This window comes from Sminthopsis crassicaudata, chromosome 1 (genome assembly GCF_048593235.1).
Source record: "Sminthopsis crassicaudata isolate SCR6 chromosome 1, ASM4859323v1, whole genome shotgun sequence".
NCBI lineage: Eukaryota > Metazoa > Chordata > Mammalia > Dasyuromorphia > Dasyuridae > Sminthopsis > Sminthopsis crassicaudata.
In genome coordinates this window covers 607,065,850-607,080,912 of record NC_133617.1, presented here as the reverse complement: position 1 = coordinate 607,080,912, position 15,063 = coordinate 607,065,850, and the positions used below count along the sequence as shown (strand labels likewise).

At 35.9% G+C, this 15,063-nt stretch overlaps 1 protein-coding gene across 1 annotated transcript in view; it reads right to left on the bottom strand.

Annotated features, from left to right (window-relative positions):
• Window positions 1-15,063, bottom strand: part of LOC141551022 (chondroitin sulfate proteoglycan 4-like) — an 82,928-nt gene that overhangs the window by 49,329 nt on the left and 18,536 nt on the right. The window contains exons 4-6 of the mRNA XM_074282247.1: window positions 10,779-14,327; window positions 8,104-8,571; window positions 4,202-4,378 (exon numbers count right to left, since the gene is read on the bottom strand). Coding sequence (XP_074138348.1) covers window positions 4,202-4,378; window positions 8,104-8,571; window positions 10,779-14,327 — 4,194 coding nt within the window. The remainder of the gene's footprint in view (window positions 1-4,201; window positions 4,379-8,103; window positions 8,572-10,778; window positions 14,328-15,063) is intronic.

The window sequence follows — 15,063 nt, the reverse complement described above, 5'->3', positions numbered from 1 at the left end:
AATGGCAAAGAGCAGATTCTAAAATCGATTCTTTCCTGATTCCAAGTCTAGTGTTTCTAAAGTTCCACCGTGCTACCTTCCCCCAAAAGAAGGAAAATACAGTAAGTACTAAAAGAGAGGAACAAAGTGTTACTTGGCTTCAGGAGAGAGAGGTAATCCATCATCTTCTCACTTAAAATCTCCAAGTGGTTCTAGAAGCAAGCTTATGACAAGTTTGATTAATTTATCTGAGACCAGCTGAAAGTCAACATGAAATAAGCATTATCCAGCTTTTTTTCCAACCCAAAATGAGAGAATCATGTTGTTAGAGGGAGACTTATAAGTAGGTCATCTTCCCAACCCCTACTCAAAATATGGATCTCCCTTCATCTCCAACATTCAGACTCAAAAGCTGTCCTTCCTTCCTCAAGCCCCCACCTCTCTTAAAGCAGATGATCCAGCTTCATTCTTCCCTGCAAATGAGACCCTATGACTTGAGCTGCTTCATTGCCCTTCCTCTATATATTAAAAAAGACTTGAAAGCATGATCCCTTCATTCCAATATTAATTAACCACCTCCTCTGTGCAGAGAATCTGCTATGTACTGGGGGAGACAAATTACAATATATAAGGGGTAAGATACAAACATGAATCCTAGATTTAAAGTGTGAAGGGATATCTTACAGATTACTCTTTTTGAGCCCTTTATTTTATGGATAAGGAAACTGAGTCTCAGAGAGATTGTATGATTTGCCTAAAGTCATACAGCTATTATTATCCTGACTCTAAATTCAACATTTTGTCTGCTATACTGCAATGCTATGAAATTATTACACGATAAGTTTACAAATTAGAAACATGCACATTATACTTAAATAAACAGACTGAATGACAAAAGAGCAGAGGTGGCCAGGTGGCAAACTCATTGCCTTGTTACTTGTGAGTGGTCTCCAAATCAGAGAAAAATGTATCCAGGAAATGTTTAAAAAATAAAATAAAAATTCAATACAACATAGGTAATGTTCACTTGAGGTTTTCACAAATGGGGGTTACAAAGAGTCAGGCAAATTAAAAGAGAACTAAACAATAACAAATTTTATACTGTATTTTTATTTTGTTAACTATGTCCCAATTACATTTTAATCTGTTTAGGTGCTGGCCTGATGACATATCTGACACCCCAGCACTAAGCAACCCTCTCTAAGTTGTAGAAATGATGCTGACTACCATTGATAGTGGGGGTTTACTTACCAAGAAAGCCCTATAAGCAATGGAATCACAGGTCTGATCCCTTTCCCTATCCCTAATTTAAGGAAAAACACAGAGCAAAGCCCAAACTTTGCTGCAAACCTGTTCAAGACCCACTACATGTCCTTTTCTACTCCTTTTAAGATCTATACTTAACTCTGCTAAATGCAGTCAAATATTGATTGGTTGTGTTATTGGACGTATGCATTAGCTCAAATCATTTAAAAGTGCCACTCCAAAAGCTAACTGAGATGCAGTCTATTATTTCTAAGAGCTTTTAACCTTCCTGGTTAGGGGGTTCAATTGCCCAGCTCATAATCTTCAATCCCACGTGGACAGGGAGCTGGGAAGACAGCTTGCTAAACCATATGGGAGATTTAACATTTTACCAGCAGGTAACTGACAAAACAATGTTCATACATTCATAGGAGCTGACTTATCTGTGCCATAAAGGAAAATACGCATTCCAGACTCATCTGCCCACACGAACTATATATTGTGCAAGATCCAACGAATTCTAAGAGAAAACTGGGGGTATCTTCATAGCTTTTGACAAGAGTTGATCATGGAACACACAAGGCTACCTTTTATTTCTGTCAAAGACAACTCTTAGGGCAAACTGCAGAAACTAAAGTTCTGTACATGCAATTTTAAAGAAAATAAATGGATAATGGAGCTTGTCTGTAAAAAAAGTACTGAAGGAAATGGCCTTCTCTCAGGAGGACAAGGACAAAGAGAGCAGAGTGAAGAAGGTGGAAAGAGAAAGAAGAGAATGCAGAAAGAAAGGAAAGGAGGAGGACATTAGTAAGAGAACAGTAAGAAAAGCTGAAAGCTTCTTAGCCCACATGAGACAAACTATAAAACAAGGTTCTTAGCCTTTATGTGAATCCTCTAGAGATCCAATAAAGTCTATGGGCCCCTTCTTAGAAAAATGTTTTTAAATGGTTGGAGGAAATGCTCAATTTCAGTTAACAGTTAATGAAAATCAAGATATAATTGACCTGGGACCCTCAACTATAAAAAGGATTAGGGGGTAGGTTTAGGTTTTTTTGGATGAAAGGGTGGGTACTTTGAAGTAATAAGGGTTAAGTGATTTATTTGCCCAGGATCACACAGCTAGTAAATATCATATTTAAAGCCAGGTTCTCCAGATTTCAGGGCAATTGCCCTATACATTTCTCCCAAAGGGCTAGTCATCATTCTAACTATTTCTCAGAGAGATGGGTAGAATTTATAGATTCCTATGTCAGAAAAACAACTACTTGACATGAAGAAGCTAAATATTGTGCCTATTGATCATAGGGAAAAAATCCAAATTCCTTGAGCAGTAAGATATGGCAGAAAGAATGGTGGATGAGGAGTAACTGGCTCTGAGTTCTAATCAGAGGTGTGCTGGTAAATCTTAAGAAATTGTTGGGGGGGAGAGAAATGTAGGCATGATCAGTTTAATCTGCTTTATTAACACTTTCTCCATCACATTTTAAATTCTAGGTGATCAATAAAACAATAACTCAAGCCATGAGTTGTAGCACTAGGCAATTATGCATACTAAAATTTTAATAACCAGCTTTCACAAGCTACAGCACATGCTAGGTTTAGTTCTCTGTCTGCTCAGAGTTATTGTAGAGTTTTGGGGATGTTGATTTATCTGTTTCAAAAAGTAAGAGTTCTAAGTTTGATGAGCTCTAAAATCCCTTGGGCAGGTCTGACTTAGTACTTGTCAGTTTAATTTGCAGTTAAAATAAAAGAAGACATTCATTAAGTCATTCAACAATTCTAACAAAAAGAAGTTGACTTAGTCAAAATACACAAAGAATATTCAATAGGGATACTACAGTGCTTAACTTTTGTAAATGGAGTCCCGTTTGCTTCCATCTGGAAAGACGTATAATCAGCAAGGCAGGGTGACACCTAGATGTGTCTCAAGGGCTTTATGGGAGTTTTATGCTTTTAGGAAATCAGGAAATCATGCTAATACAATAAAAAGCCAATGGGAAACTTCATTAAGGGAGATACAGCTTTTCAGTCTTCCTGAACTTCAAGAACAAGTCAACCCCCAGGGACAGCCTTGAGCCTTTGGGGGAAAATCAGAGTAATTCATGCTTTGAGAGACATCCCTGTAGAGAGTGATCTTATTACAAGTTCTCTATTCTTCAACAATCTGGTCCCAACTGCCCTTTTCAATGTTTTTTTCTCATAACTTCTTATAAAAACCTGTATCTTATAAAAAACTGTATCAGTCAGATTGATTTACTACTTTTTATCCCTAAATATAATTTTCATTTCTTCCCTTTGTTGCTGTATTGTTTCAGTCATGTCCTATTCTCCATGACACCATTTGGGGTTTTCGTGGCAAAGATAATGGAATGATTTGCTATTGTATTTTCCAGCTCAGGTAAGGAGACCCAGGCAAACAGAATTAAGTGACTTGGGTCATACTGCTCACAAGAGACTAAGGGCATATTAGTACTCAGGTCTTCCTGATTCCAGGCCCAGCCCTCTAACCACCTCGCTGCCCCTCATTTTCCTGCCTAATAATTATTCCTTTTCTCTCTCTAAATTCTTTGCATCCTTCAACGCAAAGCTCAAATCTCACTTCATCCATGAAGCTTGCTCAGACCACCCAGTCAGGCAAAGGACAGTCTTTCCTGGCCTTCAAATACTTGCAGTGAAACATACATTTTCTTTATCAATCACTTAACTTTCTCTTCTGTTGTAATCTGTCACTTTATTAGACTGGCATCCTCTTGATAATAAGTACTATGTCTTCTGCTTTTCTCCCTGTCTCACAGTGCCTAGCTATGTGTCTCCACAGATATTAGGCCCTGAGGAAATATTTGCAGATGATAATATTTTTATGATAATTATACACATTCCCAAGTTATCATATTCACTATTAATAAATGTTTACAAAGAAAACTAAATTAGGAGCCTTAATGTTTATATTAAAAAATCAAAAGCAAGGTATACTTACCCGCAATATTTTATTTGCTACTATGACTGGAGCCTCATCATTCACTGGCTGAACCATCACAAAGAGAGTTTGGGGCAAACTCTGTTTCCCAAATTCTATATTATTCACAAGGACTGTAAAACTGTCAAGTAATTCTTCACTCCCATCATGAACATAATAAATTAGTTCTTTTTTCACCTAAGACAAAAAAAATAAATAAACCAACTATTTATGGGATCATTAATTTTTTCAAAGTTAAATAAACTGCAGCCTAGGAGAACCCGGTTTGATTATTTTTTTTTGTTTCTCTCCCAAAGATAGAAACCCTTTCGTCCCCACCAGGATAATCTAAATTAAGTTTAATTTATAATAACAGGATATTTTGTGTTTTTTGAAATAACACTGAGCTCCATTCATACGGAAAAACATAAGAACAGCCTTTTCTCCACCAAAAACAAACAAATAAATAAATAACAAAGGCACTAAGAAATGTGGTATAGCAGAACGAGAGCTGGGGAGAGAATCTGGAGGGATGTACCCCAAGTCTGCTAAAAGCTAGTTGTATGACTCTGGGCAAGCCATGTCTCTGTGGACTTTAATGTCTTTGGCAAATGAGGTTAGATTAGAATTGCAGAGCCTTGGAATAGGAAGGGAAGTCCTTCCTCCTTTAGAGGTCATTTAGTCTAACCTTTCCTTCTAATTGTTTCCTCATGAACTAGAAATTCATTAACTAACCTGAACATTTTCATACACAAGTCTAGAAAGGGAAAACTGTACACAAAACTACAAACCTAGTCCATGGAGAACTTTTCTTTTAATATATATTAAACATAATGTGGTACCATTGCCCTGATTATCTGTGTTCTATGCCCCCCCTCCATTTTTATTTCCTCTGTGTTTTTAAAATGTTTCTTCAACACCATTTTTATTCCTTTTTCTACCTCCACTACTCAGTTTCCCTAGGATCCCTCCTTACCCACTGAAATTTTTATTTATCCTCTGTTTGCCTCAGTTTGATCAATTGTAAAAAAAAAAAGAACCACTGAAATTTTTATTTATTCTATTTCCTTCAGTTTGAGGACAACAGCAGTATTATTGTGATAATCAAATGAAATTATATTTGTAAAGTGCTTCTCACAGTGCTTAGCACATAGTAGGTTCTATATAACTATTTATTCCTTTTCCCTTCCCCTTTCAGCAAAAGCTTCATGAAACAACCTGAGAGAGAACTCACTGCTTTGGGATGTAGCTTATTCCATTTTGGATAATTGTTAACTGCTAGAAAGGGCTTATTTATTTGTTTGTTAGTTAATCAATTGATTGATTAATTAATTAATTGTGATGACACAATACATAGAGGGCCAAGCCATAGTCAGGAAGACTCATCTTCCCCGAGTTCAAATCCAGCTTCAGCCACTTACTAGCTGTGTGGTCCTAGGCAAGTCACTTAACCCCATTTTCATCAGTTTCCTCATCTATAAAATGTTAGAGAAGGAAATGTTGAACTACTCCAGTATCTTTGTCAAGAAAACCTCAAAGGGGACCACAACGATATGACAACAACTGATATGATAACAACAAAATATGTTGAAATTTTCTCCCCTTATGAATGATTTCAAAAAAACCTGGGAAAGCTTATATGAACTGTTACAAAGCAAAGTAAGCAGAACCAAGGGAGCACATCATATCATAACAATAATATTGTAAATATAATCTCCTGTGAAAGACTTAGTAACTCTGATGAATACAATGATCTATCTAAAGTTCAAAGGACACATGATGAAAAATTCAATCTACCTCCAGATAGAGAACTGACAAGACTCAGTGAAGACTGAAGAGTATTTTTTTCTTTCCTTTTTTTTACCCAGAATCCAGCTAATATAGAAATGGGTTTTATACTATTTCACATACATTTCTTGCCTTCTTAATGGGTAAAGGATATATTTAAAGATACATATATATATACACACATATATGTGTGTGTATGTATAAAAGAATATAAAGAAATTTTATATATATATATGGTGAGAATTTGGAGCTGAAAACAAACATAAAATCTCTTTTTAACAGTTACATATTGGTACTAGGATTACTCTCTAAAGCACTTCCAAGTAATTCTATTCCCTCTTTGATATAAGCCTGATATTGCATCTGTTACATCTCTCACAATTCTTCTCTTATCTTCAATTTTTCCACTATTTATCATGTCACATTTCTCAAATTCTCTCATCCCTGTGTCTGACTTCTTTGAGAAATGCTACAGATGCTGATGTTATTCTTCAAGGGGGCACAAAGACTCATAAAGAATGCTCTAAATTAGTAGTGTCAAACTCAAATAGAAATATATCCCTACAGGCCATATATTGACTTAGAAAATCACAAATTATTATGATCTATGTTGCAATGTATGTATTTTTGTTGTTATTGTTTTTAAACGCATTACATTTAAATATAGTTCTCCAGTGCCTGTATTGGATACCTTTGCTTTAGATGCCCAGGATATAGTGAGATTAGTACATCTTTGATCAAAAATCACATGTAACACTGATAAATGATCACGTAGTGATAAATGACCACTGCACATGAAATCAGAAATCTACATTAAATGCAATGTGGCAGTAACAACACTCTTCTGGCTCATCTGTGTTCCTTTTGAATTCCATTTTTATTTCTTCTGTATATTTTTTAAATGTTTCATTAACACCCTTTTAAAAAACATTCACAGCAGGTTATTACTTAATATTTAGTCTGTTATGTCACAGCTACCAAAGTCTTCTACATCCTGTATTTGTGCAACTGATATTTAGAACTAAAATATCCAGCTTAAGATTTTTATTTCTGATAAATTTTATCTTGGAAGGCAGCATGACATTATGTGGAAAGAATCAGTCCTACAACCAGAAATATCCAGGTTCAAATCCTATGTGTGACATACTGTTGGTATATAATTATAGGCAGGCTACCTAATCTTTTAATAGTTACTCTCCAAGACTCTAACTTGAAATGCTATTACTGATTCTCATCAGAGGAGAAAGTTTCAACATGAGAAATTCCTTAATGCCAAGTCCAGAGTAAAAAAAAAAAATACACATGCACAATAATATATAATGCTAATTATATTTACATATTAACATAATAATTATAAATGGATTATAAAGTTAATATGAATACATTAAATAATGCATTTATATAACATATAATGGACATTGGCATCTATCTGCATATATATCTTATATAAACATTTAGCTAATCTGTTCTGTTTTCATACTCATTCATATCTTATTTCCATTGAGCATGCTTTCAGGATTGATTTCATACTAAAATCTCTTTTGAAGCTGTATTTTCTCTGGAACTTTCTTTTGACTGTTTTTTGAGTCAACATTGCTTCTCTCTATTGTTTTATAAATGTATATCTAGGAAAGTTACATATTGATATTTTGGGTTCACTGTCCCACTCCATCAAAATCCAAATGTGTGTCATCTGTAAATATGCTAATTGTTGTCATTGATTTAAAAAAAAATCCAGGTTCAAACATAAAACTTCAATGATTTGTGCTTAGAATTCGAAAGGCTGACAAAAAGTCTATCAAAGTCAGCTAAAGTAGCTAACTTTTAAAGAACGGATATGCTTAGTAGGGAAAAAACAAAAACAAACCTTGTTTCCCAATATAATGGCACTTTTCTTTTCAATATAATCTGTATCCCACTCATTGTTTCAGGACCTAATCAAATTCTAGGAGTTTCAGGGAGCCCACTCTTTGTGCACCTAGTCCTAGATACAAATTTCTCCCTCATTTAGGACTTCAATGTAAAAAATAGTCACAACAAAGAATTATCTTAATCCTTTCTTAAATGATACATTATATAAACATTTTTTTCTCTCACCCCTAACATGGACAGAAGCAATCCCAGATGGTCCTTACCTGCTTTCTGGTAAATTTCATTAGTTTTACTTTTGGAAAATGAGAATTTTCAATATAACCATGCTTTGGTGATTCAACTAGGACAAATTCACAATCGACTCCCACAAAATGGTGGTTTGGGATTTTAAGGAAATCCTCCAGAAGGGCTCTAGAGCCACCTTCTAGTACCGTGAAGTTCTGAATGACCAAAGGAATCAGCCTAGGGAGGATCTCCACCAAGATTTCTATTCCACTGATGGCTTGGACACCATTTGTAACATCCAGCAAAAAGCAATCTTGCTCTTGGTCAGAAGCTGTCTGCTCATAATGGATGCGACCATCATCAATATCCTGCTGTGTAAACGATGAAGGAGAATTCTCAGCAGCATCCAAGTTATCTTTTGAGACAAATTTTCGGAGCTGTCCATGGACTGGAGGGTTCTTAACGATGAACACTAGCTCTGTGGGAGAATTATTTTCATGTACAACCTGAAGGACATAGATGCAAAAACAGACACAGAGAAAAGAATCACATTAAAATGGAGACAGAAAGCAGATTCTTTAACTATGCACCCATCCCAGTTTTACTACTTTCTATCTGTGTGATTTGGGCCCAACTTTCTTGGGTCTCAGTTTCTTAATCCACTTTTTTTTTAAGAGGGTTAAACTATATGGTTTCAGAGAGCTCCTCTCCAGTTTTAAATGATCATATGGTCAATATGCATGAATGTTACAATGCAGTCAGTCAAGAACATTTGCAGAGGATCTAATCTAATCTATTCAAAGCCCAGTGCACTACAGCAGGAAACCATATTCACAAAATTGCCCCTAAACTTCTCAATTATCTCAAAAGGAAAAAACAGAGAAAGCTCTGATGATTCTTTTTATAGGAAATCCATGGCACAAATTGTAAGCTCTGAATGCATAAGTAACATCATTCCCCTACTCGATAAACTCCTGTGGCTCCCTATTGCCTCCAAAAGCAAATACAAAATGCTCTGGCGGGCATTCAAAGTCTTTCATAACCTAGCACCCTCCTATCCTTCTGTTCTTATCCGTTACTCCCGCTGTGACACTGGCCTCCTGGCTGTTCCACAAATGAGATATTCCTTCTTCAGGTTCTTCTCATTTTCTGATTGTCCACCATTCCTGGAACAATCTCCCCTCTCCCATTCCAGATACTGACTCACTTGGTTTTCTTTCATTCCCAACTATAATCCCACTTTCTAAAGGAAGCCTTCCCTAATCCCTCTTCAGTTCCCTCCACTGCTTTTCCTCTTTTAATTATTTTTTATTTATCCTGTACATCGCTTGCTTTGTATATTTTTGCTTGCATCTTAACTCTCCCATTAAACTATAAGCTTCTTGAGGGCAGAAATTGTCTTTTGCCTCATCCCCAGTACTTAACATAGTATCTGAAACAAATTAGATACTTAATATATGTTGCATGAATTGAATTTAGCTGTAAAGAAAAAAAAATCTATGATTCTGTTATTCCCTAAAAAACAGTCTTTTTTATTATTTATTTATTATTAGTTTTAATAATATTTTATTATTAATCTATTAGTATCAAATCATTATTTTTATTCCATTTCAATAAATATTTATTAAAAACTTGTTAATTTATTTTTTCTATTTAATATGAAAGTAAAACTTGCTTCTTAGGTAATAACAGACTGGGTTCTACCATAATGATCCACGTGAGACCCCTGGTGGTGGTTATGTAAACATCACTAATAGAAGTTTTAAAAAAATTTGAAAGGACTGGCAAAAATTCCTTGGTGTTGCATCCACTTATTCCAAACTTATGATTCAATCAACTTCTGTATTGGAATTCTCTATTCCCCACTTAAAATAAAGCTTGTATGCAGAGGATTATAGTGTTAGAGTTAGGGGGGAAGAGACCTCAGAAGCCTCTAACACAATTTATATCCTCTCATTTTCTAGATGGTAAAAATGAAACCCATGGAGCTTGAGTTAACCAAGCTTGAAGTGCACAAGCAGTCATTCTTAGGAATGGGATTTGAACCCAGGGATTTAGAGGAGATAAATAACTGAATAATTTCATCATTCTCTTTTATAAATCATAGTTCTTACAAATTTATAGCTATAAGGAGCTTTTATAACTTCTTATATAACCTTTTAGCTATGATCAACAGGGATGTACTGGCTAGGTCTCAAATATAAACTGCAAGAAATGGGAATTCCTTTGTGAAGTAGAGGACTTTCATCTCTGATATCCTTTGCTCTGATGCTATGGAAAATCCCAAATTTATCAATCTTAAGAACTCTGTACACCACATTTTGTGACTACCTATGTTATTTAACTATTTTTAGGAGTTTTAGAATAATTCTACTTTTTTAAATTGATCTAAGTGTTTAAAGATAAAGTTATTACATTTATATATCTTGAGATAAAATGAATTATGGTACCCAAATAAGGACTCCATTCCTTCTAAGAAAACTTCTCTTTCCAATAATGGGAAGATTCCCCAAACAAAAACTTGGAACTTTCTCATCAGACACCTACATGACACTCTCCCCTTACTAAAGGTCATAATTTCAGGGCAAGAGTTAAATGGAGTTAGTATATAAATATCTTTCACAGGCATAAGAGACCAGTCCCAGTGGTTAGGGAAGACTGATTATGATTGGTGTTATAGGTCCCTGAGTCAATCTATGTACTCTAAACATACCTGAAGGTTTCCTCTGCTGAGTTCCACTGATTTGCCTTCTTCAACTAGAAGGCTCTTGCTGTGAACAATTTTGGGAGGATGCTGGTGGCTTTCCAAGTATACCTGGATATGAATCCCAACATCCAGGTGTGTGTCTTTAACTTTTGCAGTCAAGTTGAACTTATCAGCAAGAACACTGTTGTTATAATGCTTATAAATCACATGCCCTTGCTTCAAGTCGTGTTGGGAAAATGAAGTCGATGGCCGGTTTTTCACCAAGACTCTGCCATGCTGAGGAAGCAAAAAGATCTCATACTTGATCTCTGAATCGCTTCTAACATCCTGATTCGTGCTAACACTAAGGTTAGCAGTGGTGAGCGCACTTTCTCTTCCTTTTAGCACAAGCAATCCTGTGTTGTTGGCTATCTGCAGGTAGGGCTCTGAAGCACTGACCTCCAGAAGGGAGAACGTATAGTGAGTGCCATCTGTGACAAACAGCACAAATCGGGCACGATCTGCCCCATGGTGCCTGAAGAGCACCCGTCCTTCCTCTAGGTCTTCTTGTTTAAACTGGTAGAGCTTTTGACTGGGATCACTAGCTAATACCAGATCTCCATTTGGAATACCCCGCCTGGTATACAGCAACTGTCTATCATTAAAATCTGAATCAGGGTCATGGTAACAAAGATCCATCAAGGTCAATAAGCGCTGACCATTTCTTACCACATGAAATACTTTATCCACCACACGCACAGGCTTCTCATCATTCTTCAGTTTCACAGAAATATTTACTTTGATTTCAAGACCTAACCTGGTTTCCTCATCTCCTGGTTCTTTGGCAGATGCTGTAACAATGAATTCATCATACTCAGTCTCAGAGTCATCATGGACATACATCAAACGTTCACCAATAATATCCTGATTGGTGAAAGTAGTAATGTTATCGTTACTTTCTAGTGAATCTGAAAAATTAATAAGTTTCAGCTTCCCATGTTGAGGGCTCTTGGTGATTTTATAATGGAAAATCTGGTTCCTCAAAGCTTGCACAAATAATTCTGTTTGGGTGATTAGCTTCCCTTCCCCTTCAGTTACAGAAAATCCTTTGTTGGTTAAAATAACATGATCTGATTTGATATTTATTGTGAAGATATAAATTTGTGATTCTACATACTTGGTAAAAATCAAAAATTTGAATGAATCCTGTGTGTTTTCCTGTGACTTCTCAAATAGTTTGTAAGCAACTTCATTATCTAAAATATTTTTTTGGGTGAAGGTGGAGTTTAGTTTTAAAATGTTGCTACCAAGCAGCAATTTTCCTTTCTTAGGCAGGGAGAGTAATTTAAAATGAAGATCACTATCAAGTAACTTCATATTCTCCATCTTAACCATTAAGTGACCTGAAGTCAATATTTTTTTATCCACTGTATCAACATCTAGGGGACTATTTTTCACTAATTTATACTTCAGCCACTGTATGGCTATGGGAAATATCAATTCTTCACTGACTTTATTTTCAATGCTAATTTTAAATGTAAATTGATCAGTGACATTTTCCAGTTGTGATTCTTTAAATGTACTGCAATACCTCACCCTATCTCTATCAATGGAACGTTGAGAAAAAGTGTTGACAAACTTCCATTCCCCACTGGAACTTCGTCTTTGAATCTGACCAAAAAGAGGAGGTTGGATAATGTCATAGCGTATCTCCATCCCCTGCTCCCCAGCATTAATCTGCACTGACAAGTTGTTCCGGGTAATCATAACCATGTTGCCCTGTAGAACAGCCACACCAGTGTTATTTACCACTTCATAATCCCAAGGGATGGTTTTGACCCGTAATACAATTGTATTACTAACCAACTCCCCATCACTTGCTCGCAGAACAACACGAGAATTCTGGAGCCCATGATGCACATAGAAAATTCTTCCATGTTGTAAATCCTCATTTGTAAATATATTAATTATTTTTCCAGGATGCTGAGAGTTTTCTAAATAACCAGTATCAACATTGAAGTTTCCAAGTACTGAAAAAGTCAGGTCCAGTGGGTTGGTATCTGGATCCAACACCTCTATCATATTAGACGTCAGTCGTTTCTTAGAGTTCTCCAATAGAAGCAGCAAATTTCCTTCTGGAAGGAAAAGCTCTGGGGGGTCATTTACTGGAGAGATAGTAATATTAAACACATACTGATCATTTATTTGAAAATGAAGAGGAATTTCCTTCTCTTTGCTGACAGAGACAGAGAATACAAAGTGATCTCTGGTACTCTCTGAGCCATCATGGATGTACAAAACCTTTTCTTGCCACAAATCTAACATTGTAAAAGTTGCCTTTACCTGGGATTCAGGGACAACATTTAATCTTAAATCTCCATGGATAGGTTTTTCCTTAATTTGAAACAGAACATGGGAATGATGAATTTCTAATTCTTTAAATTCTAAATTCATCCTAATATGTTTACTTTCAATCGGAGCACGTCCACCTTCCTGAACTATCAAGTTATTTAAAACCAAGAAATTGCTGCTGTCCTCCTGAAGGGAAGATTTGAAACTTTCAGGAAAACTGCTAGGAGAGGGAGCTCTTGTCCAAAGTGCCATTTTTTCAGTCGTTGTGACAGGAATTCTTGAAACATCACTGTTTTTAGTATTACATCCAGCTGAAATATCTTTGGAAACAAGGGCATTCTTTAGTGATAGTTTTTCCAAGTTAACCTTCAAGCCTCTTAAGCAGCCTTTAAAGGAGCCGCCTCTGGCAGACTTCCTAGAAAGAGAGGTAAACTCTAACTTCTTCATTTCTGCCCGGACATTATTATCAACACCTCCCACAAAGAGTGGACCTTTACATTCAAATGCCCTGATGTCCAGAGGCAGGGACATTTTAACTCTCTCTTCATCAACCAGCAAGTTGAAATGCCTCTTAGTGGAGTGCAGTTGAACAAAGTGCCACTGGTTGCTGCTGATTAAACTAAGGGAAGGAAACTTAGTTTTAGTTTGATTCCTTCCCACATGTACCTGAATGACTCCAGCTTCTATTTCCAGAGCAATAAAGTCTCCTGATCTTCCAGACTGATACAGAAGCAGACCCTGGCCAGTTCCAATCTGAAAAGTGAATTCCCAGAGTCCTTCTCCCTTGCTATTACACCCTGGGAAAGCAACATAAGATTTGGAGCTAAAAAAATTGACAGCTTCATTTTCACCTGCAAAGAATTCATCGCTACATCCCAAGGATACTTCATGAACTTTCTTAAACCCAGGGTAGGACCTTAGGTTGTTGAGAATCTCATGCTGGTTAAATATCACATCCTCCATACAGCCTCGGAAATTAGAGTGTCCTTCTTCCAAGTAAGGAACATCAAGACCGCCACTCCCTCCAACATATATTCCTTGTTGAACAGTCAATCCCTGTATCTTCCCTGATATTATACCACTGGTCCTATGGAGTTTGTCAACAATCAATGTAACAGTATCACCAGCATGATGTAATTCAACCACGTGCCAAGCCAAGTCATCCAGGTATGATTTTTGTTGAGAATGTAGCACTAATTCACCTGCACCCAAATTCATTCTCACCTGGAAAAAGGGAGATTAGAATTAGCCAATCATATCTCTCTGTCTTTAATATTTGTAATTATTTTATTCATTTATTTATAATTATTTATATTTATCATTTTAATAATAATATTACTATTTAATAAAAATTAATATATCTATTTATATTTATAGCAGAGCATTGAGCATACAGGGGCTCTTTACAGAAGCAGTGTAAAAAAACTGGATGCTAACTATAACTTTTCCATTTTTATAATCTAAAAGATAAGTAAGGAAAAACCAAATTTTAAGGTTAGAACTACTGAAGTAGGCTGACAAAGATGGATGATGGTATCAATATTAAAGCCAGTAAATAACAACAACAAGCATTTATTATAATGCTTTAAAGTTTCCCAAAGGGCTTTACAAACATTCTCTCTCTCTTTTTTTTTCTCCCAAGAACCTTGGGAGTTAGGTGTTTTTACAGATGAGGAACTGTGATGGGAAGTGGTTAAGTGACTTAGCGATTTGATCAGTCACAAAGTAAGTGACTAAGGTTGGATCTGAACTCAGATCTTCCTGGTGCTAAGTTTAGCTTATATATACTATGTCACCTAGCTCTCTCTATGCCCATTAGAATAATAAATATTGAACCTTTTTTTTCTTTATTCCATGATTTTTTCCTCTTTTAAAAGTTATGTTAAGCACCCTACAGTCTCCCCTATTTATGAGTACATATAAATATGTTTATTATATACATGCTCTTATGCACATGTAT